Source organism: Xiphophorus couchianus, chromosome 1, assembly GCF_001444195.1.
Source record: "Xiphophorus couchianus chromosome 1, X_couchianus-1.0, whole genome shotgun sequence".
Classification (NCBI taxonomy): domain Eukaryota; kingdom Metazoa; phylum Chordata; class Actinopteri; order Cyprinodontiformes; family Poeciliidae; genus Xiphophorus; species Xiphophorus couchianus.
Window position 1 is genome coordinate 2244021 of NC_040228.1, and position 26124 is coordinate 2270144.

At 37.7% G+C, this 26124-nt stretch overlaps 1 protein-coding gene across 3 annotated transcripts in view; it reads left to right on the forward strand.

The window, feature by feature from the left end:
• LOC114143853 (MICOS complex subunit mic25a-like) overlaps window positions 1-26124 on the forward strand; it is a 71814-nt gene that overhangs the window by 42727 nt on the left and 2963 nt on the right. For all 3 annotated transcript variants that reach the window (XM_028016213.1, XM_028016221.1, XM_028016229.1), the window contains one exon: window positions 4970-5105. In XM_028016213.1, the coding sequence (XP_027872014.1) occupies window positions 4970-5105 (136 nt within the window). The remainder of the gene's footprint in view (window positions 1-4969; window positions 5106-26124) is intronic.

Here is a 26124-nt window from a genome sequence, read left to right on the forward strand (position 1 = left end):
GACATTTGCAGCTCTCCTCCTGAGCATCATTCTAACACTGCAGGAGAGTTAAAATGCTTAAAACTACAGTATTTCCAATTTAGCTGCTGCTTATACAAAACATGTTGAATAATCCAAGCATTAATTGGAGTACAACTATTTAATTTAGGAAACAAAAATCCTGTGTTGTAGAATAATAATGGCAATTATATTGCTAAAAAGTCTTTGTACAGCTCTTGTTAGCCAGCTGAGCAGCATTTACTCAAAGCTTATAACATTTCACAAATTGGACTCATACAGAGAGATGCATCTTTAGCTGTTTCTATTTGCACAATCTCTCTGTAGACTGTCTGAGTCCGCTCTTCTCTTCAGCTCATCCCACAGGTGTTTGACAAGATTTAGGTCAGGAAACTGACATGGTCATGACAAAAGGTCCACTTTATGTCTGGTAAGTTATTTCTATATGCCATAGATTTTGTATATTATCCTTCTGATAGAGCTGACCCATTTTCAGTTTTCTGCTGGAGCCTACCAGACATTCATGACTATCTAACAAGCTTTTCCACATATTCAGGCCTTGTCTCGTGCCAAACCAGACTTTAGCGTTGGTTGCTCATTTGACCAAAGCACAATTTTCCACTGGTTGCTATGGTGATCCAAGGATGCCACTCTTTGCCACAGCTCTCTAATAGGGAGCTTTTGAGATGTTTCTGTCTCTCTTACGCTCCTGCTCACTATGTGTGGTGAGAAGATAATTATCCTGGACCTGCAGCTAAAAGAAATGGGCCTCTGTGTCATCGCTTATTTATACCCCAGGGAAACAGAAAGTCATGGCGGACAAATCCGGGTTGTTTGAGGAACCAGTAATTGCTCCACCAGTGATTGTTTTGATTCAGAACAATTATTTTCTCCGTAGAACAAATGCACTCAAATTAAAGCTTGGATTCCTCTGTGCAAGATTGTGCTATTGTAATAAAAACTGAATATCCATATCTTTACTAGGGCTTTCCAATCGCAACAAGCAATAAATCAATTAATCTCATAATGAATTAAAACAAGGTCAATAATTTCCATCTGCAAGATTTATTGTTTTTCTCTTTTCTCTCTTTCTACCAAAAGCTGCAGGATAAAAGTCTTCTGTCTGCTGCTTTGGTCTCAAAATAGATTTTTGAAAATTTTGTTTACAGAAACTCTGTAGTTTATTTTATTTGTTGTTTTATTTATTTTAGATATTTAAAATGTCTTCCACTTTTAAATGTTCATTAGAATTTACAGTTTATTGATCTTTGAGAATGTGTTCTAGAATTATGTCATCACCATTTTATTAGTTGAAAATGTTCTGAAAACAAAAATATCATTCATTGCAATAACTTCTGGGACAATTTATTGTCCAATAAAATCAGAAATTGACAATTATTTAAGTTAAACATGTTTAAATAATCAAATTGTCGACATTCTCAACTCTTTGTGTTGCATGAGTTGAGCTTTTTCTACCCTTTTATTTCACTAAGGTTCCACAGTCTGATTACTGTATGAAAATAAAATATAAAGCCAGAAGCCCAAAATCGTAGCCTGTCATAGTCATAAAATGAGTCTGAAATTGTCTTTTCTCTGTTTGCCTTTTGTGTGGGTCTGACTCTTTGAGATGTTAATAAGATTTTCTAATTACTCTAAAACACAGTGCAGATTCCTGTCCTCTGTAGTTGAAAGGACAGAAATAAAATGATGCGTGGGGAAAAACAGAGCTTTATATGTTTAGCCAGAGCCATTAAGGGAGACACAAAAGCATCACTCTTCATCCGTAGCTTGACTCGGAGGCGATAAAAGCATCTTCCTTATCAGCCTTGTAGCCTTGCCATATGACTTTGTAGTTTGCTGCATGTTTCTGTGTCTTCTCTATTCTCCAGTTTGTCTTCATTCATTTCGTTTCCATCTTTTTTTTTGTTTTTCTCAGTTTTTGGTCCAGAAGTCTGAGGCCTCGTCTGTTCCACCCACTACTGTCTTCTCCGTCGGCGATTAAATATAAAGAACCGCGCCATTAATTAAGCAACTAATCTCGCTGTTTATGTTTTGTCATATTTGCTGCTTACAGATGCGTGGAGAGCTCCCTCCCCTTCAAACAACGAATGCTTCCTCACGCATTAAAACATTTAACGGCTACGGCTCTGTACGCCACTCAGCTGAGAGGGGAAAAAAGAAACCCTCGCCACATCCAGCTCGCTTTTTATTATTTATTTCTGCAAGCGCTTCAGTTAATACTGTTGATTTAAAGCCTCACCTTCAATTTGGTGTAGCATGTGGACAGAGCTTTAGCTTTTTTGCTGCAGCTGAACCAATTTTCTGCTTCAAGCGCCTTTAATAAACCTCGTAGCACTATCAGGAGGCTTCAGCTTCCCTGATGAAGGCCATTTATTTCAAATTAAAGGAGAGTTCCTTATCTTCTGCGGACTCAAATAGAAGGGGGGTGCGGAGGAGATAAAGACGGCGTGCTTTGGTGTCGCACTGTCTGTGTAGTTAATGCGGTGACCAGGAAGGAGGAGGCGAGTCGGAAAAGCAAAAAAGACCCAAGTTGGAGGGAAGACAAAAAATAAGAGTGAAGGAAGGAGGATTAAACTGGCAACATAAAGGAGAAGCATTTGTGTGAATCTGATAGGCTGTCATCTTTTTAAACAATTATCTAACGGAATGCCATTGGATCCTTTCTTCTTGCCTTCTCCATCACTTTATCTCAATTTGTTTTTTTTTCCTGTTTCTCTCATCATTTACGTGTATTTTTCCTCTTTAAACGTCGCCACCCAGATAAACTCTGTTGTTGCTAGCGTCCGTGCAGATACAGGCACGCTGTAATTGAAATGACTGAGGTCAGCTCTCCTCCACAGTCAAAAGCAAAATGAGTCTTTAATTTAGCTTTCAATTAAACGTGCCGTTAAACGCTCCTCTCAGAGCAGGTGTGTGTGCGAGGAGTAAAGCATTAACACGATGCCACATAAAGTGTGTGTGTGATTTTTGATGTCTAAAGTAGAGTGTGTGCATTCGTACACGTGCCTCCCTGTACCTGTGTGGGCGTACGCAGCTCGTTTGTCTCTACTTCAATCAGTCAGAATTTATTACAGCAAGACGTCGAGGCAGCAAAGCCGTCATCCTTAACACTCACACAGATAGACAGCCAGAGAAAAAAAATTATAATACAGCCCACATATCAAATTAAGCTCAGCTAATTCAATCTCTCAGAGCTCACTTTTCTGCTGTATTTGATCAGAATGAGCCTACCCACTCAATTAAGTGTGATTTAGAGCTAATTGTGTGATTTACAGTGAAGCACGTACCATCCACCCCACTCGTTGTTAAGCAGGTTCCCATCGGTGGAGCCGTAACTTGTTTTTCATCTTTCTTTTATCATTTTTTTTTATTTAAACACTTCAATTCTCAGTAGACCTTTTTTAAATCTTGAAGAATTGTCACACTAGAAGAAGAAGTGAGATTAAACATGCTTTAAAAACTTTAAATATAAAACAACTCTTGTCTTACTGAGTGTGGGTAGACATTTAAAAATGAATCATAACAGATCCTAAATATCTTTTAAAAAGATCATAGAAACCATTTGTATCACAGGTTTGATTGGTGTCCATTAATTTGTAACATTAATGTTAGGATGGCATAATCCTAACATCAAGCCATGTTAGGACTAATGTTGGGATGTTATTACAATAATCCTAATGTTATAATTAATGGAGGGCATAGTTCTGCTAATGCTGCATTTTCATTTAGCGCTTTTGCTAACTTTGGATACATTCAGCATACTAAAGTTTCCCTAATTGAATATTTCCAAATAAATTCAGTTGAAAACAGTTTAAGACAACCAAAAACTACAAGAAATATTGGTACAAATATTTACCCTACATGATTTTTTTTTGACATTTTACAAGCACAATGCATTTTATTTAGGTTTTATTCAACAAACCAACAGAAGGCAGCAGGAACATTGCTTGCAATTTCCTATAAATAAAAACCTCAAATGTGGAGCAAACATATGTATTCACCTTTACTCCAAAAGATTTACACTGATAACACATTTTAAGAATTCTTTAAGTAGTTAGACGTTTATTCATGCTCTTATTTTGAAGGGGTGAAGACTGTTTACATTGCAGCTCCATTTCCTCTCCAACATGTAAATTGTATGTTAAAATGAAACTGGGGCTTTAGCGCTTTTTGTAACGATTAATGATTAATCCAGCTGACAAGATGAAGATGAAAACAACACTGGGTTCACAAGGAGACAAGACAGTGTCTGTGGGAAAACTACAAAATTCACTCTGTTGTTTTCTCAGTTAAAAGTTTGTAGTCTTCAACTTGTTTAAAATAAATTCTAATGACTGTAAAGTAACCCATCTGTAATTGATTAATCCATATTATGTGATTTCACTTCTCTGAATAGATACATATTGACCAACCCTTAACACATTTTAGTACAATCAGTTTGCAAATAATAATTATTTAAGACGCTAAACCGACCTTAACTCTTACCCACTTTCTGTAAACGGTTGATTATAAAACAGTTACAGCTCTTTGCAGAAAACCTTGAAATTTCAGCACATTTTGAAGGTGGGATTCTAATTTTGGATGCTCTGAATATTAGATGTCTTGACCGTGATTGAGATTTAAACAGTGAAATCAGTGTTTTGGAAACTGGATAACCCTAAATTGACTTGGGGTAGGCAGTAATTTATCAAATAATATCCAAAAGTGGTGATGAAAAGTCATTTTAGTTGGTAGGAACGATGTCTCACTGCAGTCGAGTTGCTATGTCTGCCCCTTCCAACTGCACATATCAGACAGAGAGGCAATAAAGTCCACAACTCATTCCTGCAGCTTTACTGGTTTATGTTGCAGCAGTCAGTCACATTTATGTACAGGAGAGAAAATGTAGTTCTTTGTCTCTCTAAACATAAATCCGTCTCTGTGTTTTTGTCTCTGTGTTTTTTTTCTGCAGGTCTCGTAACACGGCTCCTGTGTGTCCTGGCCTGCAGGCGCAGATTTTATCCTGCTACAAGGACAATAAAGACCAGACCTTAAACTGTTCAGACTTGGTTAAAGAATACATGCAGTGTATAAATGCCGCAAAGAAGGTAAGATTTTTTTTCTCTAAATCTGGAAGGGGTAGAAATAGGAATATCAGAGGAGGATATAGACTAGGACTATATCTGCATGGATGGTGTATTCATCATCTGTGTGAGCTAGTTTAGGTTGATTTGCTTTTATGATGTCTCTTTTGCAAAGAAATTCCTTTGCAAAAGAGGAATCTTTAATAAGTTCAAAGAAGTGGAACAACAAGAATAAAAATGTTTCCAGTGGCACATTAATGAACTTTTGGGGAACTTTTTGGGGTTCTTTTTTTTTTAGTTCAGACACATTTTCCTGTGTGTTTTCCAACAATATTCCTGAGAAGTGAAAGACTGCGAGCGATAATAATTGCTGTCAGAGTGTGTGCTTGGGAAATGTCATTGATAACAGCTTGCAGAGCGAATATCTGATGTGAAAATACAAAATCAAAGTTTCCTCAGCAGAATCTGTGCTGTTTTCCTCTGAAAGTTGTGAAAATGACAGCTTTTCAGAATGACAGCGTTACTTTAAGATAAGTTCACCTTGTCACCAGAGAGCTAATTTTGGGAAAACTTGGGGAATCACAAGAAGGCAGAGTCAGAAAAACAAAACAATAAACCCCAGATAGAGTTATTCTGCCTTTTGATAAATTCTGAATATGATCTTAACTGCATTAGCATTGCAGTGAGTATGTGAGGTTTGGGACTGAAGCAAATGCAATGATGGTTGCAGCAATAATAACTTCAGTTTCTACATTTGGACTGTATAAAGATATTAAATCAAATTGCTTGTGCTCTATATTATCTGAGTACAAATGGGATTTTGTAATAAGAATGCCGGATTATGTGCCTTGCCATTTGATATTTTGGCATATTTAATCTTTTTAATCTCTAAAACGGCTTATGAAAACTTTATTTCTCATTTAGAGACCAGGAAGTCGTTCTCAAGCTCCAGAAATGATTCCTTTTTGCTTAATATTTCAGCTACAAATACCTTTTGTTGATTATATTAGGAGTTATGCTTTGTGAAAGTATTCACACCACCTGAACATTTGATCAATTTCCAAAACAAACTCCAACATATATTTTTGGGATTTTTTGTGGTATTTGTACGCAAAGTAGAGCAAAATTGTCACAAAGGAAAATAAAACGATTTTCAAATTTGTAACAAGTATAAAATGTTTGGCATGAGTTTGTTTTCAGCCTCCTGAATCAAAACTAGGTAGAAACATCTTTTATTGCCATTATGGCTGCGTCCACACAGCCCACCACTCATGGCTCTGACTACGCATCAAGACAGACAGTCAATTCTCCACAGAATGGCCATCGCCATTATTTGTTCTTTCTTTTCATTAGCTGCCCTCGTGTTAGGATTTTGTGACAGACTTTAAAGTTGGTCCATAGATGGCGGCATCCATAAGTACTTCCTCAAACAGCTGCACAGACAAATCCTCACTTTACCTGTCCATTAAAACTGCTTTCGTTATTTGTGGTCAGCCAATAAGCAATTAATTTTAAGCATCAAGGGAAGCCTAAAAAGTTACAGTATACATGCTTTTACTAACACTGATGTCTTTTTAGCTGCTTTTTTTCTTGCATGGTCTGAAATGGTGTTAGAACCGCTGCTTTATTCTTCATCTGCAGATAAATGAAGTTTGTTCCCAACTGCAGCAGATTAAAATTCCCGTAAACTCAAAGAGAAAATAAGAGGAGAGTGATGAGAAGCTGAAAGAGTATTGGTATCCTGCACTTCTAAGGCTTCTGCTGTAAAGGCATTTTGAAGCTATAGCTGCTTATCATGTCAGATAACAAGAAGTGAAAAAAAAAGAAAAACACTACTACAGTTGATCAGGGAGAATGTGTGTATGTGTGTGTTTGTTGTGTGAGAATAACTTGATTCATTGCTGCGTGTTTTACCCCGCACAGCCGGGACTTTCATCTTGATTGGCCCCGGAGGCACATTGCTAACTTTCACTCCTGTCGGTGGGAAACTTTTGAAACTTCTTCCTGATTATGTGTCTTTAAAAGCCGTTGCTGTTAGTTTTGTTCTTACTGACAACTTTTCCTCCTGTGTAGAAGCAGATTCTGGATAGAGCTGCACAGCATGTTAGGAAAACATGCAGTAGTTTTCCTGAATGCAAGACTCAAATTAGTCAATTGTCTAGGAAGCTGTTGGGGAAAAAATATTATTTTAATCTCGAAAAGATTTTATTGTCTTTCTTTGGCAACTTAATGACTTCACCACTTTACCTTCTTATATGCATACATTAAGATGTTGAGTCCACAGTTAAGATCTGATTGCTCAACATTGGCAGTATTATGTCTGTTCCAGTTTATAACACAATCAAGTAACTGTTACCTTCAGGTGTTATAAAAATTCTGTATACATCGAACCTTTCAGACATAGCTTTACGTTTGCATCTTTTAAGTCATAAAAGAAATTTGACTTCACAATTTTTCTCTTTGAAATGGGGCCTGTTTCACTCTTTGTGAAATAAACAAACTCTTTTTTGATGGAACGATCTGGTGACATAAAAATGCAACTTTTTTGTTTTCATATTGTTTAAACTAAGTTATTTTTGTTTTTATTTTTTGTATGATCACACAACAATAATCTTTCTTTTCTCAAACATTCACAACATCATGTAAGAAAAAAAAACCGAATGTGCTCTTTTGATCCATAATCTTTTTTTTTTCTTTTTCTATGTGTTAAATGGATGAAAGAGAACTTAACTAGAACAGAAATCAGTCCTGTTTCTTTTTTGTCATTCCAAGGAATCGACTGTGATGTGTTTTGATCAGTGTCACAGCGGGTCAGTGGACAGGCCTCATATCACAGATGTCTCCCTGCTGGGTTATGCAACCATCTTCCTACACTCACGCATACACACACATGTGGGCGTGTGCGTGCGTGTGTGTGTGTGATAGTCTGCTTAAATGCATGCGAGTTTGATGAAAAACGAGGGGAGGATCCCATGGAGCCAGCGGAGTGGAAGCAAATAACCTCTAGTCATTATCCGCTGGGAAGCGCGGCTCGACATGCTCACCGCTACGCGGAATGCGAACACGCTGCCCAGACGCTCGGCGGGTTTCTGTAGTCATTTATCTGCACTCTCGGAGGCGAACATATTCACAAAACGCACCGAATTTCTACAGTCACTGTGGGATTCTTAAGTTATTTAGTGTCAGACTTAGAAGCAGCCAGGTTGTGATCAGGTTCAGAGACTTGGTTTACAGCAGAGCAAATAGATGAAGGAAATAAGGCGAACTGACATGGGGAAGGATAAAAAGCTGTGGGAGAAGTTTGGAAAAATCAATTGGGAGACAATAGAGGGAAAATAAGTGGAAAAAATATAATGAGGAAATGAACTGCATTCCATCATTCAGTAGCTTTTAGATCCATCTTCATAAGGAGCTGTTTGAAGTAAATGTGATCTTTATGAAATTATCAGCCAGTGTAGTGGAATTACATCTACAGTTTCAGCTTTTACTATGTAACAAAACGATGCATGTGCTCATATCATATTAGTTTGTGCAGTGATGTGGTTATTATAACTACAGATGCATTAATCCCGTATCAGTATCTGTATCGGTGCCAATATTGAAAAGAAATCTAGATTGTGTATTATGACTATGTGCCCGATCTATAATGGCAGATCTATTCCATCTCTGTTTCAGTGAGCTGTGCTGGTGCAGAGTTACCAAATAAATTTGTAATTCAGCACATTTATGTCTGTGTCTTTAGTCAGTTCAGCTTAATTTGTATTGGATCGGTACCAGCCAATACTAAACCTCAAATATCCACATCGGAAGTAAAAAAAAGTGTATCGTGCATCCCAAAGTAAAATCTGATTGGATTTATAAAAACTCACAAATTGAGAGATGGCGTGTTCAGCACCATGTAAGTGCTGAAAGAAGAAAAGGAGGGGAAAAGCAAAAGCAAGAGATAAGTAATTACTCTCCAACATCCAGAGAGACAAGTGGAGCCTCAGCAAGGCCAGACTGTGGTCAACTCCAAGTTCACACCTTCAGTAACGTCAAATGCCGTTATTTTCCTCCTTAAGCAGGGCCAACCGCTGAGACACATGCACACGTTCACATTTATATCCAAAGCCCTGCTGAGGGTTACACAGGTGTAGCAGGCTTTGGTCTAATACCCTGGGAGTTACTCCTGAAGTTAAAGCTGCCCATCAGACCGAGGAGGAGGGGGGAAATAAACAGAACCACACAGAGAGAAGTGAGAGAGACAATCAGAGAGCAGAAAAACATTTCAGTTGAAAACAGCAGAGGGATCCAGACGGAGATTTAGAAACACTTCTTCGTTTGTGCATCTGGCTCTATTCCCACTTGGAGAAAATCACAGAAGTCACTTCTTATTCTGTTTGAAGTTTTACTATAAATTTTCCTCTGACAGAATGGCACATTTTAATTAAACCATAAAGTAATAGTTTTAGGGTTTTTTTCAATTTCTCGCAAAGCCCAAAATTTTAATGAAATTCAGTGTATGTGGATATTTGTGGCCGCATACATTTTAAGACACAGGGGACAGCAGTTAACTTTGTTATGGGAAACAAAACATGAATTTTAGAGGCCGACCAAAGCTAGCATAATATAGTTAGCTAAATAATTATAATAAAACAGGACATGAAAATTGTGTCTTCTGGTTGCTGGTAAAACTGAGATCACAAAGTAGGATTGTTGAAGTTATGTGTTTTTTTTTTCAAACGATTCTCTGTATGAAGGTCCAGTATGATTTAGAGGTGCATCGATTGCAGTTTTCTGCTTTCTAAAGCCGAATCTGGCGATTCTGATTGTGACAAATACATTTTTTTTTAAATATACAGTTGTGGTCAAACGTTTACATACACTTGTAAAAAACATAATGTCATGGCTGTCTTGAGTTTCTAATAAGTTCTACAACTCTTATTTTTCTGTGATAGAGTGATCGGAACACATACCTGTTTGTCACAAAAAACAGTCATAAAGTTTGGTTCTTTCATAAATTTATTATGGGTCTGCTGAAAATGTCACCAAATCTGCTGGGTCAAAAATATACATACAGCAACATAAATTGTCAATTTTGGTGATGTAGAGAGTTGTGTCAATCAAATTAGCTTCATGTCATGGCCTCTTCATTTCTTGTAAGTGATTCTGATTGACTACCGCTGTTGACTTCTCATGAGCCCATTTAAATAGGGCTCATTTGACCCAGTGATTAGACTCAGCCACAAAAGCTACAATGGGAAAGTCAAAGGAACTCAGTGTGGATCTGAAAAAGCGAATTATTGACTTGAACAAGTCAGGGAAGTCACTTGGAGCAGCTACAGGTCCCAAGAGCAACTGTGCAGACAATTACGGTATTCGCAAGTATAAAGTGCATGGAACAGTTGTGTCACTGCCACGATCAGGAAGAAAACGCAAGCTATCACATGCTGCCGAGACTAGATTGGTCAGGATGGTCAAGAGTCAACCAAGAATCACCAAAAAGCAGGTCTGCAAGGATTTGGAAGCTGATGGAACACCGGTGTCAGTCTCCACAGTCAAGCGTGTTTTACATCGCCATGGACTGAGAGGCTGCCGTGCAAGAAAGAAGCCCTTGCTACAGAAAAGGCACCTTAAGACTCGGCTGAAGTTTGCTGCTGATCACATGGACAAAGATAAAACCTTCTGGAGGAAAGTTCTGTGGTCAGACGAAACAAAAATTGAGCTGTTTGGCCACAGCATCCAGCAATATGTTTGGAGGAGAAAAGGTGAGGCCTTTAATCCCAGGAACACCATGCCTACTGTCAAGCATGGTGGTGGTAGTATTATGCTCTGGGGCTGTTTTGCTGCCAGTGGAACTGGTTCTTTGCAGAAAGTAAATGGGATAATGAAGAAGGAGGATTACTTCCAAATTCTGCAGGAAAACTTAAAACCATCAGCCCGAAGGTTGGGTCTTGGGCGCAGTTGGATGTTCCAACAGGACAATGACCCAAAACACGCATCAAAAGTGGTAAAGGAATGGCTAAACCAGGCTAGAATTAAGGTTTTAGAATGGCCTTCCCAAAGTCCTGACTTAAACCCCATTGAGAACATGTGGACAGTGCTAAAGAAACAGGTTCATGCAAGAAAACCATCACATTTAGCTGAACTGCACCAATTCTGTCAAGAAAAGTGGTCAAACATTCGACCTGAAGCTTGCCAGGAGCTTGTGGATGGCTACCTAAAGCGCCTAGTTGCCGTGAAAATGGCCAAGGGACATGCAACCAAATACTAATGTTGCTGTATGTATATTTTTGACCCAGCAGAATTGGTGACATTTTCAGCAGACCCATAATAAATTTATGAAAGAACCAAACTTTATGACTGTTTTTTGTGACAAACAGGTATGTGTTCCGATCACTCTATCACAGAAAAATAAGAGTTGTAGAACTTATTGGAAACTCAAGGCAGCCATGACATTATGTTTTTTACAAGTGTATGTAAACTTTTGACCACAACTGTAAGTGACGCTGACAGGTATTAAAGGTCACTTTCAGTGCGCCAATCTTGTTTCACTGCAAACTTAAAAAAATGATAACGTCTCTCATTTGCACATGATGTCATGCTTTCACATTCAAATGACAAGTTTAGAGCACTTTGGTCCAAAATACTAAATTTACTAAAGTGCACAGCTGTATTCTTCTTTTACAAATTCAACTTTCACTAAAATCTGATCCTCTCCTTTTCTTGTGAACCCACCCTCATTTATCATCTTGTGAACTCAATTTTTCATTGAATCAAACTAGAGGATCGGCATGACATCGCTACTGGTCAATAAATAAATATTACTGGATATAAACAACTGATATTTATTTTTATCTTGTTGCCATCTCTTTCTCATTGTTTTGTACCCAAAGATGTCAAAACATTAGTAAAATATATTTAATATCTGTAAATATTGGTTATCGAGCATAACTGCGATATTCATATTGGATATTGATATCAGCCAAATTTTTATACTGAGCCTGCAGACCAGTAGGGGTTCACTCCCAGTTTTCCAGGAACCACTCTTTGAGAAAGATTGAAATAGAGAGGTATTGGATCAAACTTCTCCAGTTTCTTCACCACACACACATTCAGCTCTTCTGCTGAACTACTGCACCTTTATTTTTTATTTTTGTCACTTTATTATGAGGCGTTGGACGAGAAGTATCATCAAATTCTTTTCTGTAGCTGTAACAAATATCTGGTTGTTTGGCGGCCATTTTCTGTGTTGTGATTGGTGTATTTGTATAAGGCTCTGTGGTAAGACACCTGAAAGTAGTGGCTAAAAATAATTGCTTCATCAACTTTTGATGAGGGTATTTTCAGACAGAAATGCTGTTGACAGCCTGACAATAAATACGTTTCTGTAGCCTCAGTCTGAATGTTGGCTGATTTTTAGCAAGGCCAGTGAATCACAGTGAAATGCTGTAAAATCTAATATTGATTTTTTCTGTAGGTTTCTTTTTGTTTTGGTTGTTGTTTTTCTATTTTCTTTAATGTCAGTGGTGTTGCTGATTGAACAAAGATCACAACAGCTCAGTCACTCCACTGGTATATATCAGTACCAACAAGCAAGAAGAGAAACACAAAGGAGAAGTGGAGGATAAGTAACTGGATTATTGAAGAGTATAAGATAAACATAAAGCCAAACTTCAGTGGTTATAGTGGTAGATGAAAGGCTTTTAGAGAAAGACTAAAAGCAGTGGAGAAGGGAGAAAGATAAAGAAAGATTTCATAGCATTAAGGCAAAGCCAAACAGCGCAATAAAGAAGAAACAATTAGCTGTAAGGTGAAAGCTGAAAGGAAGTGCTGACAGGTGGAAGCTGGAAGTTGGTTCAAAGAAACAGATATTTTAATAGGCTTCATCTAAAGGCAGAGCAAGAGGGTGAAAAAGCAAAAAACTGTACTTGTTATGAGTACTTAGAAGTGAAATAGTATAAAACATAAATGATAAAAAGAGTATAATGGAGAAAAGAGACGAAAGGGCAAAATGCGAGCAGGCAGAGAAAAGAAGATGAGGGCAAACAAAAATAAAAAAATGTCAGAAAAGTTGAAGATAAATATGGTGATGAGGAGCAGCTTGAGTATAAAGAACAGTTAAGGAGACAGAAGGAGGGAGATGAATTAAAGAAGAGGTAAAGGTGAAGCAATTTTTTCTACTTTTTGCTGTGTTAGGCAATTTCTGATTTAATATGCCTATTTTTAAAGAACTTACAGTTAGGTTTAGTTTGCTGTGAGGATGTTTTAAACACTGAGCACACTTCTGCTAATGTGCTAATAGCCGAGCTAGTTTTTCACTTGGCGTCTTTGCTAAATTTGAAAATGTTTAGCGGTACTTAGCTTCCCCTAAATTAATTTTTCCCCTATAAATAAAGTAGTTTGATGTTTATATTCATGCTCTTATTTTGAAGTGGACTGTTTACGCAGCAATTCCATTTCCTTTACTAATGTTCTTTGTTTTAAAGTAACTTATTGAGCATCTGGCAAATATACAACAAATGTTCACGGAATTTTGTGAACAGACAAAAATTTCAGTCTCTTCTTTTGCAGAGCTGGTAGAGATGTACCCCAAAGTAACCTTTTATTTTAGTAGCAAAAGCAACGTTCTCATGCACTACTTTGTGCTGCTCTGTCATATAAAAATCCCAGTAAAAGTACATTACAGTTTGTGCTTGTAATGTGTCAAAATGTGAAAGAGTTCAGGGGGTGTGAATACTTGTGTGAAATGCCTTCCACATCGGGAGAAGGGTTAGAGGTAGGCCCAGGATAAAGAGACGTGTAGAGGAACAGCAGTAGACAGTCGGCCCCTCTGCGGTCGACACTAATGAAGAAGAATGAGAGGCCTCTGCTGCTGGTTGGACCTGCTGCTGTCCGCGCACATACACACACACGCACACACACAGATTTTCCCTTTTGTACGCCTCAAGTTTTGACACAAAAATCTGTGAAGCGTACAACTAGCTGAACTCCACTCACCTCATATTGCTGCGCATGAATAAATATTACAAAGTGTCTGGGAGCTTCATGAAAGTAGGCCTAATTATCAACTAGATTTGTCTTGGTTGTTCAGAGAGAAGTCAAAACGTGTTCAGAGGAGTCCGACTTCCTGCTCCCAAATTGCTTTAGGTTGCTTTAATTGGGGCTAAAACCTCAGAACCATATCTGTTTTTTCCCCTTTTTGCAGAGTACATTTTGTTTTTGGTTTTTGAGGGATTTTTTTCAGTCAATATACAGCAGAGCATAGTATATTATAGTATATGACCAAACTTTATCTTTAGACTTTCCATTTGTAACACTGAGCCATTGACTTGATTATATTTTTGAAGGTTATATTCCTTTTTGGTCCCTTTTGTTACATTCATGTCACTGGCATGCTCTCTTTTAGAAGTCTGTGTGAATCTTGGACTCTACAACAGCAAAAAACTGAAAAAGAAGGATTACATACTTTGTCCCAGTTGGCTTTTTTATATAAAAAGTGGATACATGATAGGCACTTTATCTTCTTTTTTTCCTCAAAATGTTGTGTTGTATAGAATAATTTAGTAAAAAATCTGGAGATTTGACTCTAGTCAGCCATGACCTTGTCACATTTTCCCAGGGGAAGCCGAACAAAAAGCAGATGAAAACAATGATGGACAAATATGGGATGCCAGGATTCGCCTATATAAAAAAGTAATAAATGTGACAAACTTCTGTAGATTCTTAATGACTACAGATATACCACAAAGCTCTGATGTTTAATTGGGGACGTATGTTCCATCTCTATCCACTCTTTTCCCACCATTTCTTGTTTGCTGCTTTCCATTGCAGGCAGGAATTGGCCTGCTAAGGAAAGGAATAACAACTGAACAAAAAGGGATGAGTTGTTTCCTGCATGCAGTTCTCCTGCTTGCCTTCATCTCTTAATCTGCTGCTGCCATCCAGAAATATTAACCCTAACCCATAATAATACTAAATATTTGTAGTCCTACCCGTTGTATTTCTGCATTTTCTTTTACATTGCAGCACAGAACATCAAAATCATTTTATTTGCATTTTCTGAAAGATCGTCACAATGTAGCAGCATACAACTTTATACCTGGTCAAGTAGAAGTATTGGTGCATCCTGTAGATTTACATTAAAATAAGCTTTTTTATTTTAACAAGAAGTTTCTTCTGTCATTAATAATATCAATGTTTTAGAGAATATTTTGGAGCTCTAATCTGATAGAGAATCTTGAAAGGAATTTTATAGTTTAGTCCAGAGAAGCTAAAAAACAGGAGGCAAAGAGAACTTCCAGCCTCAAAGACTTGGATGTCAACACCAAAGAAAAATTTCCAAATACCAACAGAAATGGTCAAAAAGCTGGTCAGCAGATGGGTAAATGTTAATTGCAAAGCATTATCCCAAACTTAGAAAATTTTAGTCATTATCTTAAAATAGAGAAGGTATTGATAACTGGAAACCCAATAGCCTTTCATCAAAACTAGCCAACCTTTTCAGAAGAGGATTAAGATGTTTTCACATCTGATAGTCCTGTAGACTTTGTTCTGTTGGGAACCAAAATTGCAACATTTGTTACAATTTCAGCTGTTGGCTTTCAGACTGCACTGAGTCAAATGAACAAAATTGTTAGAAAAGCCTGTTCTCTCTCATTCGCGCGAGACACATAGGTGTGTTTTGGTTGTATTTACCCAGAATGCCTTATGCCATAGTCTGCTTCAGGGTTTTGGAGTAGTCTCTGGTCCGCTTGGCGTTCACATGCATTCAAACCACACCAGAGTTCATTTCAACCGAACCCAGACCGAGGTTTGTAAGTGGACCAGAGTTTTGCTTTTTTGGTCTGCATCAGAGTCCAATTGCATGAAACGAACCGAGCTTTCTGGAGAAACAAATTAGATTTCGATTAAAAGCGGACCAAACAGAGCTGGTGTGAATACACCTTCGATGAGAGAAACAGGAAAAACACTCTGGAGGAGCGCCGTAGCTCAGGTGTGAGAAACTGTTAACAGGACAACTCTTAGTCATTCACTCTACAAATCTGGCCTTTTTGTGGAAGAATGGCAACAAGAAAGTCATTTTTGAAAGATAACTGTAAGAACAGCCTTTAAAGTTTGTCACAAGTCATTCAGGGGACACAGAAGGAGAGGCTGCTCCTTTCAGATGAGATCAAAATTAAATTCTTTTGACCTACTTGGAAACGACTGTGTCTGTCGGAAAACGGACACCATACATCACCCTGAACATGTTGTTTAGCAGGTTTTTTTTCACAGGGACAGAGAAAATGTTCATGATTGGATGATGGATGAGGCTAAATACAAAGCAAGCCTGCAGGGAAATTTGTTAAAGGCCAAAAAAGACTTGAAACTGGGGCAGAGGTCTACCTCCCAGCAGGGCAGTGGGCATAAATCTGTAGTCACTGCCACAGTGGAACGGTTTACATAAAATGACATTCATATTTTAGAATAGTCTTGTCAAAGTCCAGAAGAATCTGGGATAAAACTTTGTGTACTTAGTGTTTGCAAATCAACTAGTTATTTTAAGAAGCACTGAATTAGAGAAAATCAAATTTAATTCGGTGTTTTCCTATTCAGCTAAATACCAAAAAATTTAGAGATGTAACAAAGTATAACAAGCCATTAAATTTTCCATCCAAGCAACAGTTTGCAGTTCATCAATACTGTCCATATTGATGAAAAAACATAATTTGTAGGTCTACTCTAGAGTCCCGTTCTCACAGCTGGAGTGAGAGTGAGGTATGTCTGGGTAGAATGCAGAGAACGCCAGACGTGAGTAAAATCTGCTCTGGAACATGTTGTGTTTAGTTTACCTTGAGAATTTCAGAGCAGGCTCATTGATTGCTGCTACACGGTTGATACGTTTAGCTGCATCCACGACATTAACGAGCAAAACAACCTAGTCCTTGGAGAGTATGGTGAAGAAGCTATTCTTCTTCACAGGAAGTGTGTTTCTGTAAAACCATCTTGGCATATTCTGGTGATATTGAGTACCTCTGACCAGTTAGTTGATCAACCTGATCAACTCAAAGAATTGACAAACCCAGCGAATAGCTCGGTTGCTACATGAAGTCTGTGGTAAACATTTCTGGAAAATGTCTTGATTGAGTCCAAAACTATTTTCATTCAACAAAGAAGTTGTTTTCTGAGCTGAAATGACAAACATGTCTCTAAATCTGCCAGAGATGTGAGATCTTGTTACATGTATATGGTTATGCACTTTATTTTGGGTTTGTTTTGGGTGTATGACCAATTATCATTAGATTTGCATCCCTTTTAGGCATAACAAGCCTTCAGATGATGAGTTTCCATGATGTTTTGTAGTAAAAGACTTTGTATCTACACTGTTAGTACTTTAAGTGACATAACGTCTTTGCTCATTGTCTGAAGTCCAACCTTTTTAACTTTTCTTTGTTGCTGCAATCAAAAGAATTCATGTCATTAAGCTTTCCAGCAAGTAGGATTTATTTCATAATTTATCAAACCTCTTCCTGGAACACATTGATCACAATCCAAGGTGCACAAATCAAATCAAACTGAAAAACCTGGTTTGTTTGTGCCATGCCACACTCCACAGCTTGTTAGCCAGCAGCACGGAAAGCTTAAACCTCTGATTGGGACAGTTTCGCCATAGCAAGTGATTTTTTTTCTTCTTCTTCTGCTAGGAACCATGCTGAGCACTTCCCATTGAAGGTCTAACCACTTTATGCAGTGATCAGAGGGATAATATTTCTGCTTTCCAATCCAATCAGAGTAACATGATTTATTCATTTTTGTTTTTTTACTTTTTTGACCACGGTTGATTTTTTTTGTTGTTGTTTTCCAAACTGAATTTTGCACTTGTTGACTTAAAAAAAAAATCAGCGTTGCTGGCAGTCATGGACTTTTGAGGGAGAGAAACAAACAAAAACATGCTGCAGATAGCAAATTGCCTATTAGCGATCTATCCCAGTGTCTCACTGTGGAGTGTTTTTATCCTTTTAATATTTCAATAACTTTTGTTTAATTTATCAATCGCAGTCAATGTTTTTGGCTCTAATTATCGACTTTGTCAAACCACCACACAAAATCAAAACTTCGACTTCTGATTGTTGTTGCTTCTCATGACTATGAGCTATACTAAAGATGGTAGATCAAAGTGATTGGAGGCTTTTCTGGGATTAGGAAGAAGTGGCCCCACACGCAGAGGTCTGCCATTGGTGTTAGTGTTAGCTATCAAATGATCAAAATAGCACATTAAATCTTAAATGTACTTTAGTGCTTTGCTGAAAAACCTATCTAGGTATCTAAAAAACCTAGATAGGCTGCACTGACCAGAACATAATTAAAACAACCCATCTCACATATATCCAGGTGACTGTTGTAGATGTTTTTACACCTGTTAATATTGTAAGGGACACATTTAAAAGTATTCTTATGTCACTGCTCAGGATTCGTTTGAAAGTTTCAAAACCTTGTCAGATGTAGTGCTCTTTAGTTGCCTTTTTTGAGCTGTTTTAGTGAGATCTTTTGACAATTCCTCTCCTCCTACCATCACCTTGTATTTACCTCCTTTCTTTGTCCAAAACTCTATTTCTGCTCTTGGTCTTTGTCTTTCTTGATGTATTCTGTTTTGTCTCTTGTTCGACTTTTTCCATGCCCCCTCTCCTTCTCTCTCTTTTTTGTCTGTTTTTCATTTTTCCTCCCCCTTCTCTGCAGTAGACTTATTGATTTTATTTTCATACTGTTGGTAGTTGTTCCCCTTGTCATAAACTATCAGTGTTGCCTCCTTTCATGCTGGCATTGATCACTGTGCAGCCAATCACAACCAATCTCCACAAGGCATCATTATCTGCTCTTACTGTTTCTCTTTTGTTGCTTATCTGTCTTGCATCGTCTGCTCTGTGGAGTATATTTTTCAATCGGGCAATTCAAAGGTTTGGCGAAATAACAGGGTTGTTCATGTTGGTATTTATGTCATTATTTTTGTCCCCTTCTTTTGTCTTGTTTTTTTAGGTTAGGTCCTCGTGTTTTGTCACAATGTGTCATTGGGTGAAATTACAACTTTCATATAAAAACTTTAGTAAAAAATCTGTTCCTTTGTTTGTCCATCTGTCCATCTTTTGTGATATTGACGTTAGCTGAGATACAAAGACTTTTCTCTACTCTTCATCAGAGTTATTTAAAGAATTCCTGAATCATTCCCAAACCAGCTGTGAGATATATTATGGTCCTAGACCACTTCCAACTAAAGCCTCTACAGGAGGGCTTTCATGCCCATTTCCTAAACTATCATAACTGGCACCTTACCAGTAACTGGCAACTCTACACTGAGCTGCTTTTGTTTCATCAAAACAAAAGGGGGTGATCAAAGCATATCAAAAAATTAATCAAAAGAAATTTGTTCAAATTTTTAAGCTATCTGTAAGTGAAAAAAAAAAAATCTTTTTATTTCTGTATTTTACTGAGAAGTGAGCAAAACAATCTAGGGATGTACAAAATACTTACCAACTGTACTTTTCTTTTAAGTCTTTTCGTACAATTATAAGTGAACTATCACTGCCATCCACTGACTGTTATAAAAAAATCTTAAGGCATTTCTTCTTAGCACAGTTTTTTTGGTTCGCTTTCTAGGATAGAAAATCTCTCTTTTATTCAACTCGGTAAATAATTTTTATCCACTGTAATTGCTTGTTTTGTTTTTTAGACGTTTTTAGCCCTTTGAGATCTCAAAATAAGAATATCTAAAAATTTCACTACCTTTTCAACACCCTGAAAAAAACCACACCACTGACTTCAAATATCGGTTTTTAATATAACCCTAGCTTTATATATCAGTATCGGCCAATACCAATGTTGGTGCCGATATATCGTGCAACCCTAAATATTTCAGATAAAATAGATGCTTAAAAAAAAATTTTATTTTTTTTTACTATTTTCATAGTATGTAGGTAGACCTGTCGCGATAAACAATAAATCAATTAATTGCACAATAAATTAAAACTATCGACCTCATTTTAATTATCGGCTTTATCGTTTCTTCCGGCCTTTTTCTCTTTCTGTTAATGACACTGAATGAAAAAAGGCTCAACTCCGGTGCTCTCCACTGATCCTCCCTTCCTCATTTCCTTAGTGTAATGCCCAGTGCACTCTATACGATCGTAACGTTGGCGGCCGATTGTCGGCCCATTTTCAAAACCTGACAGACCACACATTAGCCGACAGAAATCCTAGGAATAACAGTTCGATCTGGTTCGATCGTGCTTGTGGTGTCCAACAATGGGCACAAAATAATGGCTACAAGTTCAGTTAACTCATTTTAAAACCAGGCATTAATCAATGCTTTACTACAATCTACCTGCAGTGCATGTGGCTAGTGTCAGTGTAAAGTCCTGACTGAATGAAAATCATTATAATCTATTTACGTCATGTTAACGAAGAACAGCTGAAAAGTTACCGGGTTTATCAATTGCGGTAGCAATTTCGCTCCAGCTCCATCCCTTATCATTTCTATATTCTTTGCATGTTGAATAAACATTAATGTTGTTTCCACATATCATCTCCAATGTCCGTTGAACTGCCGGTTGCGCCGTGTCAGCTGTTTGGGATTCCCCGATGTAATTTCCCCTCAGAAAGCATGCAGGGGATTCCGGGCTTTCTGATTGGCTACCTGTCACATTCCACAGGCTGCGTTAAGAACCCCTGATTTTTATTTCAGAGCGGCCACAACGATCTACCGTAACACACCACACACTACAGGACCATTGGTTACAAAATCTTAAAACGCCCAACGTTCTAAGATTGTCATAAGGGGAAAATCGGGGGAAAAAATCGTGTAGTGTGAACTATTGCATCAGGTAGTCGATGTGCCCATTTTCTCTATTTAAATCTAATTATTACTGAAGGGCAACACAATATACAGACTTCACAATCTGCACTCTTTTGATTGAATGCAGTATTTATTTCCACTTTGGATTTATGTTGTTTAGCTTTTATTCAAGTACATTTTTTGTTAATGGAGACCGAGAATCCATTTTGTTTTTGGTTCTTTTGTTTATTTTGTTTATCAGTTCCAGTGTTTAGTGTTCCTTTGAAAATAAAGTGCATCTATCTTTGGCAGGAAATTGCATGCATTATTACATCATTTCCATTAAATCAGTGTAAAAAGGTCTTCAAACAATATTATCGTTTATCGCAATAATTTTTGAGACAATTAATCGCTCAGCAAAATTGTTATTGTGACAAGCCTACATATAGGCAATTTTTAAAAATATTTCTGAAACTCGCCAAGAAAACTCACACAGACTGACTTCATAGATGTTTCAGGATGGCTGAACTTCTTCATTAACTTAATGTACTGTTAAATGCAGCTGAGCCTCGAATGTCAGAAGTCACACTTAACAGAGAATGTGGAAATGAAAAGTGTTAATAAAGGTGAGGAACAATGCATGTCTTAAAGCGGGTGTTATCTATTTTTAGTAGTGATAGAATGAAGTCATTTGAACAACCTACAGTAAGGCATGCCAATCTATTTTTTCATGATGTTCAAGCATCTTTATTTTCAGTGTGAAGAGATTGCAAACTTTTTGAACTTTTTCCACTTTGAAAGTTGAAATAATTTTCACTTTTTCTTTGTTCGTCCTCTCTCTCTCTCTCGTTGCTTTTGTCGCTGCTCTCTGGTTCTCGATCGAACACGAAGTTGAATTCCAGCCTACGGTTTCTCTCTCCAGTCTCAGAAAAAATCAGAGGTTTCCATGTTGACAACTCCTCCCCCACTGGAGGATTTTTATTCCCCAGCTTTTGTGCCCTCTCGCTTGCCGTACGCTGACCTTTCTGAGTTCTGCCAATCTATCGGCTCGCGCCAGCCGGACCCCCTGCTCTGCCCCCCCTCGGTGTCTCCTCCAGCAGGGGCTCTTGGGAACAATTCGCCGACGTCCTGTACTGTGTTGTATTGAAAGCGACCTCAGCTATATAAGGAATTGACACGTCTATTTTTACCTTTTTTTTTCTTCTTTTTTTTTGGCTTTCGGGGCACACTCTAGTCAGTGTTTCACCATCCCACCCCCTGCGCGTTCTCAGGAAGAACTTTTGTGGAACCCGGACCACCAGCCGGGATAAGAGAGGAAAGCAGCAGGGCTTTTAGGTGGGTTTTTCTCTGGCTTTTGTCGCCTTCAAACAGCTGCAACATTATCGAAACAGTCCACTTTCCACCAGCCTCTTTTGTGTCCCGTTGTCAGTCAATCCGTCTGTCCCTCCCCGCTTCTTTTTTTTGACGATTTGAAGCGTGATTTTCCTTTGTGATTACTTTCCAATTCACATGCAGTACTCCCTAGGAGATAGTTTTTTTTTTGTGTGGGCGTGTGTGTGTTCCCCTTTCTTCTCTGGCCTTTTTGTAAATAAATAAATATCAGTGTGTTTTTGTTTGTTCCTTACAGCTATGTTGACAAGTTCTCTTTCATGTGGAACTTTGGAAATTGTTTGTTTCTAGAGCCGTGCTGCAGCTATTTAAGTGTTTTTATCTTGCAGATTTTTCAAAAGGTGGCTTGGTTTTTGTGTTTTATTAGCCAAATGTTGAATTCACAGGGTTTCCATCACTTCCTTCACCTGTTGTAATGTGCATTTCTATTCAAGGCATCTGCTACAGTTATTCAACCTTGCGAAAATACAGATGCATGCAAAATAATTCATGGTTTTCAATAAAAATTCTTGTAGAAGTAGTTCAGTGCGATTCGAGCTCCAAGTTCTTTGCGCAATTGATTTTCCAGCTTTGTTGATGTACAGATTGGAAGCTCAGTCAGACTGCAACATCAGCTTTCAACTTTTTATACAACTGGGTTTACAGTGGCTCTCAGTAAAATCATTCCTGAACTATTTCAACATACAATGGGGTGAGAAACATGGATTTAAAGTTTTATTACAATATTTGGTAACACTTTATTTGACGTGTTGTGAATAAGACTGTCATGGCACCGTCATATACATGATATCATATACCTGTCACGAACATGAGCAAGTCTTCATGAATATTTTTGACTGTTGTCAGAAAGTGTCATTCGGTAAATCATGACACTTTTAATACAAAGTTGACATTATTCAAACTGTCTTTGTTATGACAACTGTACATTAACCTAGAAATCATGATCTGACATAAATTTGTTATTAATTTATTATCTCTGCTGTTTATGGTTTTGATTTGTGTCATTTAGCTGCAAGTGTGTAAAAATCTGAAAAATGAAACCTGAACCTCTGAGCTTTACTTCAGATTCCCCATAATAACCTGAAGGCTGGGTCATGAAGTTGAATGACAGACAGCGCCTTTTAAAAAATAAATATTTTTCTTGTTTTTCAGTTGAGCTCTATCAATCAATCAATCAATCACATTTTATTTGTATAGCACATTTCAACAACAAGGCATTTCAAGTGCTTTACATCATAAACACAAAGTCATGCAACATGGAATCAACAATCAAAACATGACATTAAGTCAAGTGGCATCATTAACGTTATTGATTACGTTTCAAATACAATTCTAAACAGGTGGGTTTTTTGTTGAGATTTAAAGGAAGTCAGTGTTTCACCTGTTTTACAGTTTTCTGGAAGTTTGTTCCAGATTTGTGGTGCATAGAAGCTGAAAGCTGCTTCTCTCCATTTGGTTCTGGTTCTGGGGATGCAGCCCAGACCAGAACCTGAAGACCTGAGGGGTCTGGAAAGTTGGTACAACAGCAGCAGATCTTTGATGTATTGTGGTGCTAAGCCGTTCAGTGATTTATAAACTAACAACAGTCTTTTGAAGTTTATTCTCTGAGCTACAGGGAGCCAGTTTGAAACTGGTGTTATGTTCTCTATCTTCCTATTATATAAATGTCACATTAAAGGCTGAAAAGATTTTGAAATCATTCAGAAATATTCAGTTTTACTTATTATCACAAAAACTTGACATTTTAACCCAGTTGTGCAGACTTTTTAGAGCTATTGTAGGACTGAACTTTGACTAGGCCATTTTAACACAAATATAATTTGGTTTGGTTCCATTGCAGCTCTGGCTGGATGTTTAGGGTCTTTAATTCACAGAGGATTAATGTTAACACCAGGTAAAAACAGCTTTTCACTCAAAACGTCTTCTCAGATGTCAGTTCTTATTTCCCTTCGTGTTGTTCTGGTTCCTGCCTTCTCCCCCAAAGTGTGAACTTGCCGATAGTCGAACCCTAACAGGAACTATGTTAGTGTGTGTTGTCCTCCATCTCCATCCCTCCATCCCTCAGTAGTGGATTGGTCAGGTCTATCAACCACAGAACCTCAGCTCATCACCTGGGAGTTCCAATCGCCTGCCAGTCATCAGATAAAATGGATTTCCAATTGAGTCAAGGCTCCCAAGCTGGATTCTGCAGAATGGAGGTGGTGGTGGTTGGTGGTGGGGGGGCTGACTTCTTCTGCTTCCCTGCCTTTACCGACTTCTTGCTAGTTATTTGTTTTTCTCTTTCTATCTCTGTGCTGATCGCCCTCTGTCCCGCTTCTCCTCTCTGCAGCCCCTGCAGTGTAGTGTGTTGATCTGCTGGCCAGAGCCGCATGAAATGAAAACAGCCTCATTGTAAGAGAGCCGCATCCAAACCGCTGAAGTACGCAGTAACCGCGGTAACTTTTCACGGCCGGCGCCCGCTTCGGCTAGCAAGTTTTCACCTAATACAGAAAAACAAATATGAAAGAGCAGAAAGGTACTTTCATCCAGGATGGTACGTTTTATTTGGATTTTGCATTCTCTATAACTCTGCAAATATATATTCAGTAGTGCTATCAATTAATCACACAAGTGCTCACTAATCACTATTAATCACTACCTTGAAATGCAAAAAATGCACATTATCAAAAACATGTTTAAGAAAATCTTTTTTTTGTCTCAAACTAAATATTTCAGCTTATAGGTTTTTATATTCAGGGAGGTTTAAAAGAAGTTATTTTGTTTCAACTTAATTTAAAAATATTAACTATCCACTGATTGTGTCTGAGTGGAAGGATAATTGAGCTACTGTGACGTAGGCAACGCACAGCAGGTGAGAAGGTAATAATACCATTAATCTGCATCATGTAACATTAATACATTAAACATTTTAGATTAATCACATGCACTCTAATATTTGGTGATATATTTGAACAGAAACCCGCAAAGGTTTTCAAAATTGCTGTAATGGACACTTGCCATCCATTGTTTCTGTAAAGAATGATTGAAAAATGTCAGCAAACCTGGTAGAGAGAAACTCCCAATGACTGGGAGCTGTAATTGAAACAAAAAGCATGACTGAGGGCAGCTAAATACAAATGCACACCAAACATTTCAAACTTTTCATTTGTAAAGAATTGAAAACTTTTTCTCTTTTCTTCTGCTTCTCACTGGGTGCCGCTCTGTGTTGGTCTGTCGCACAAAATCCTGAAAAATCCATTGATGTTTGTGGTTTCAATGTGACAGTGTGAAGGAAGTTTAAGAGACTTTGTGTTCAATTCACTTTGATTTCACATTTACACTGTGATTACTACTAAACAGAACTACTGTAGTTGCATATTGTTTATTGGTCTAAACATAATTAAGCTAAAAGTCCAGTCTGTTGTCTGGGTTTTATTTATATTATTGCATTTGATCTTCTTAAGAACAGTGAGCTGTTAAAAAGGAAACACATAACAGGAAGGAGAATGAGAGGTGAGTCGGTAAAGCAGAAGGTTTAAAAGAGTTAAGCTTTATTGATCACTGTGTGGTTTTAATGATTTCTGTAACACAGCTGGAGGATCTGAGAGTCAAAGCTCTGTTTTATCTACGCAGAGGTTCCAGCACACTGTTATCTGTTTGAACAGGATGCCACACAAAACACTCAAAGGCTTTTGATTTTTTGTTATTTTTAATCTGGAAAATCACAATACATTTCTAGATTTTCTGAGTTTTAAATAATAATCTGTTAAAATACTTTCTCAAATATTCCTAATCCTGCAGTACAGAGGGCTAAAAGTAACACAATAAATATAAATAATTAAATAACTATTTATTATCATTTATGACGATTAATCAAATTAGTTTATT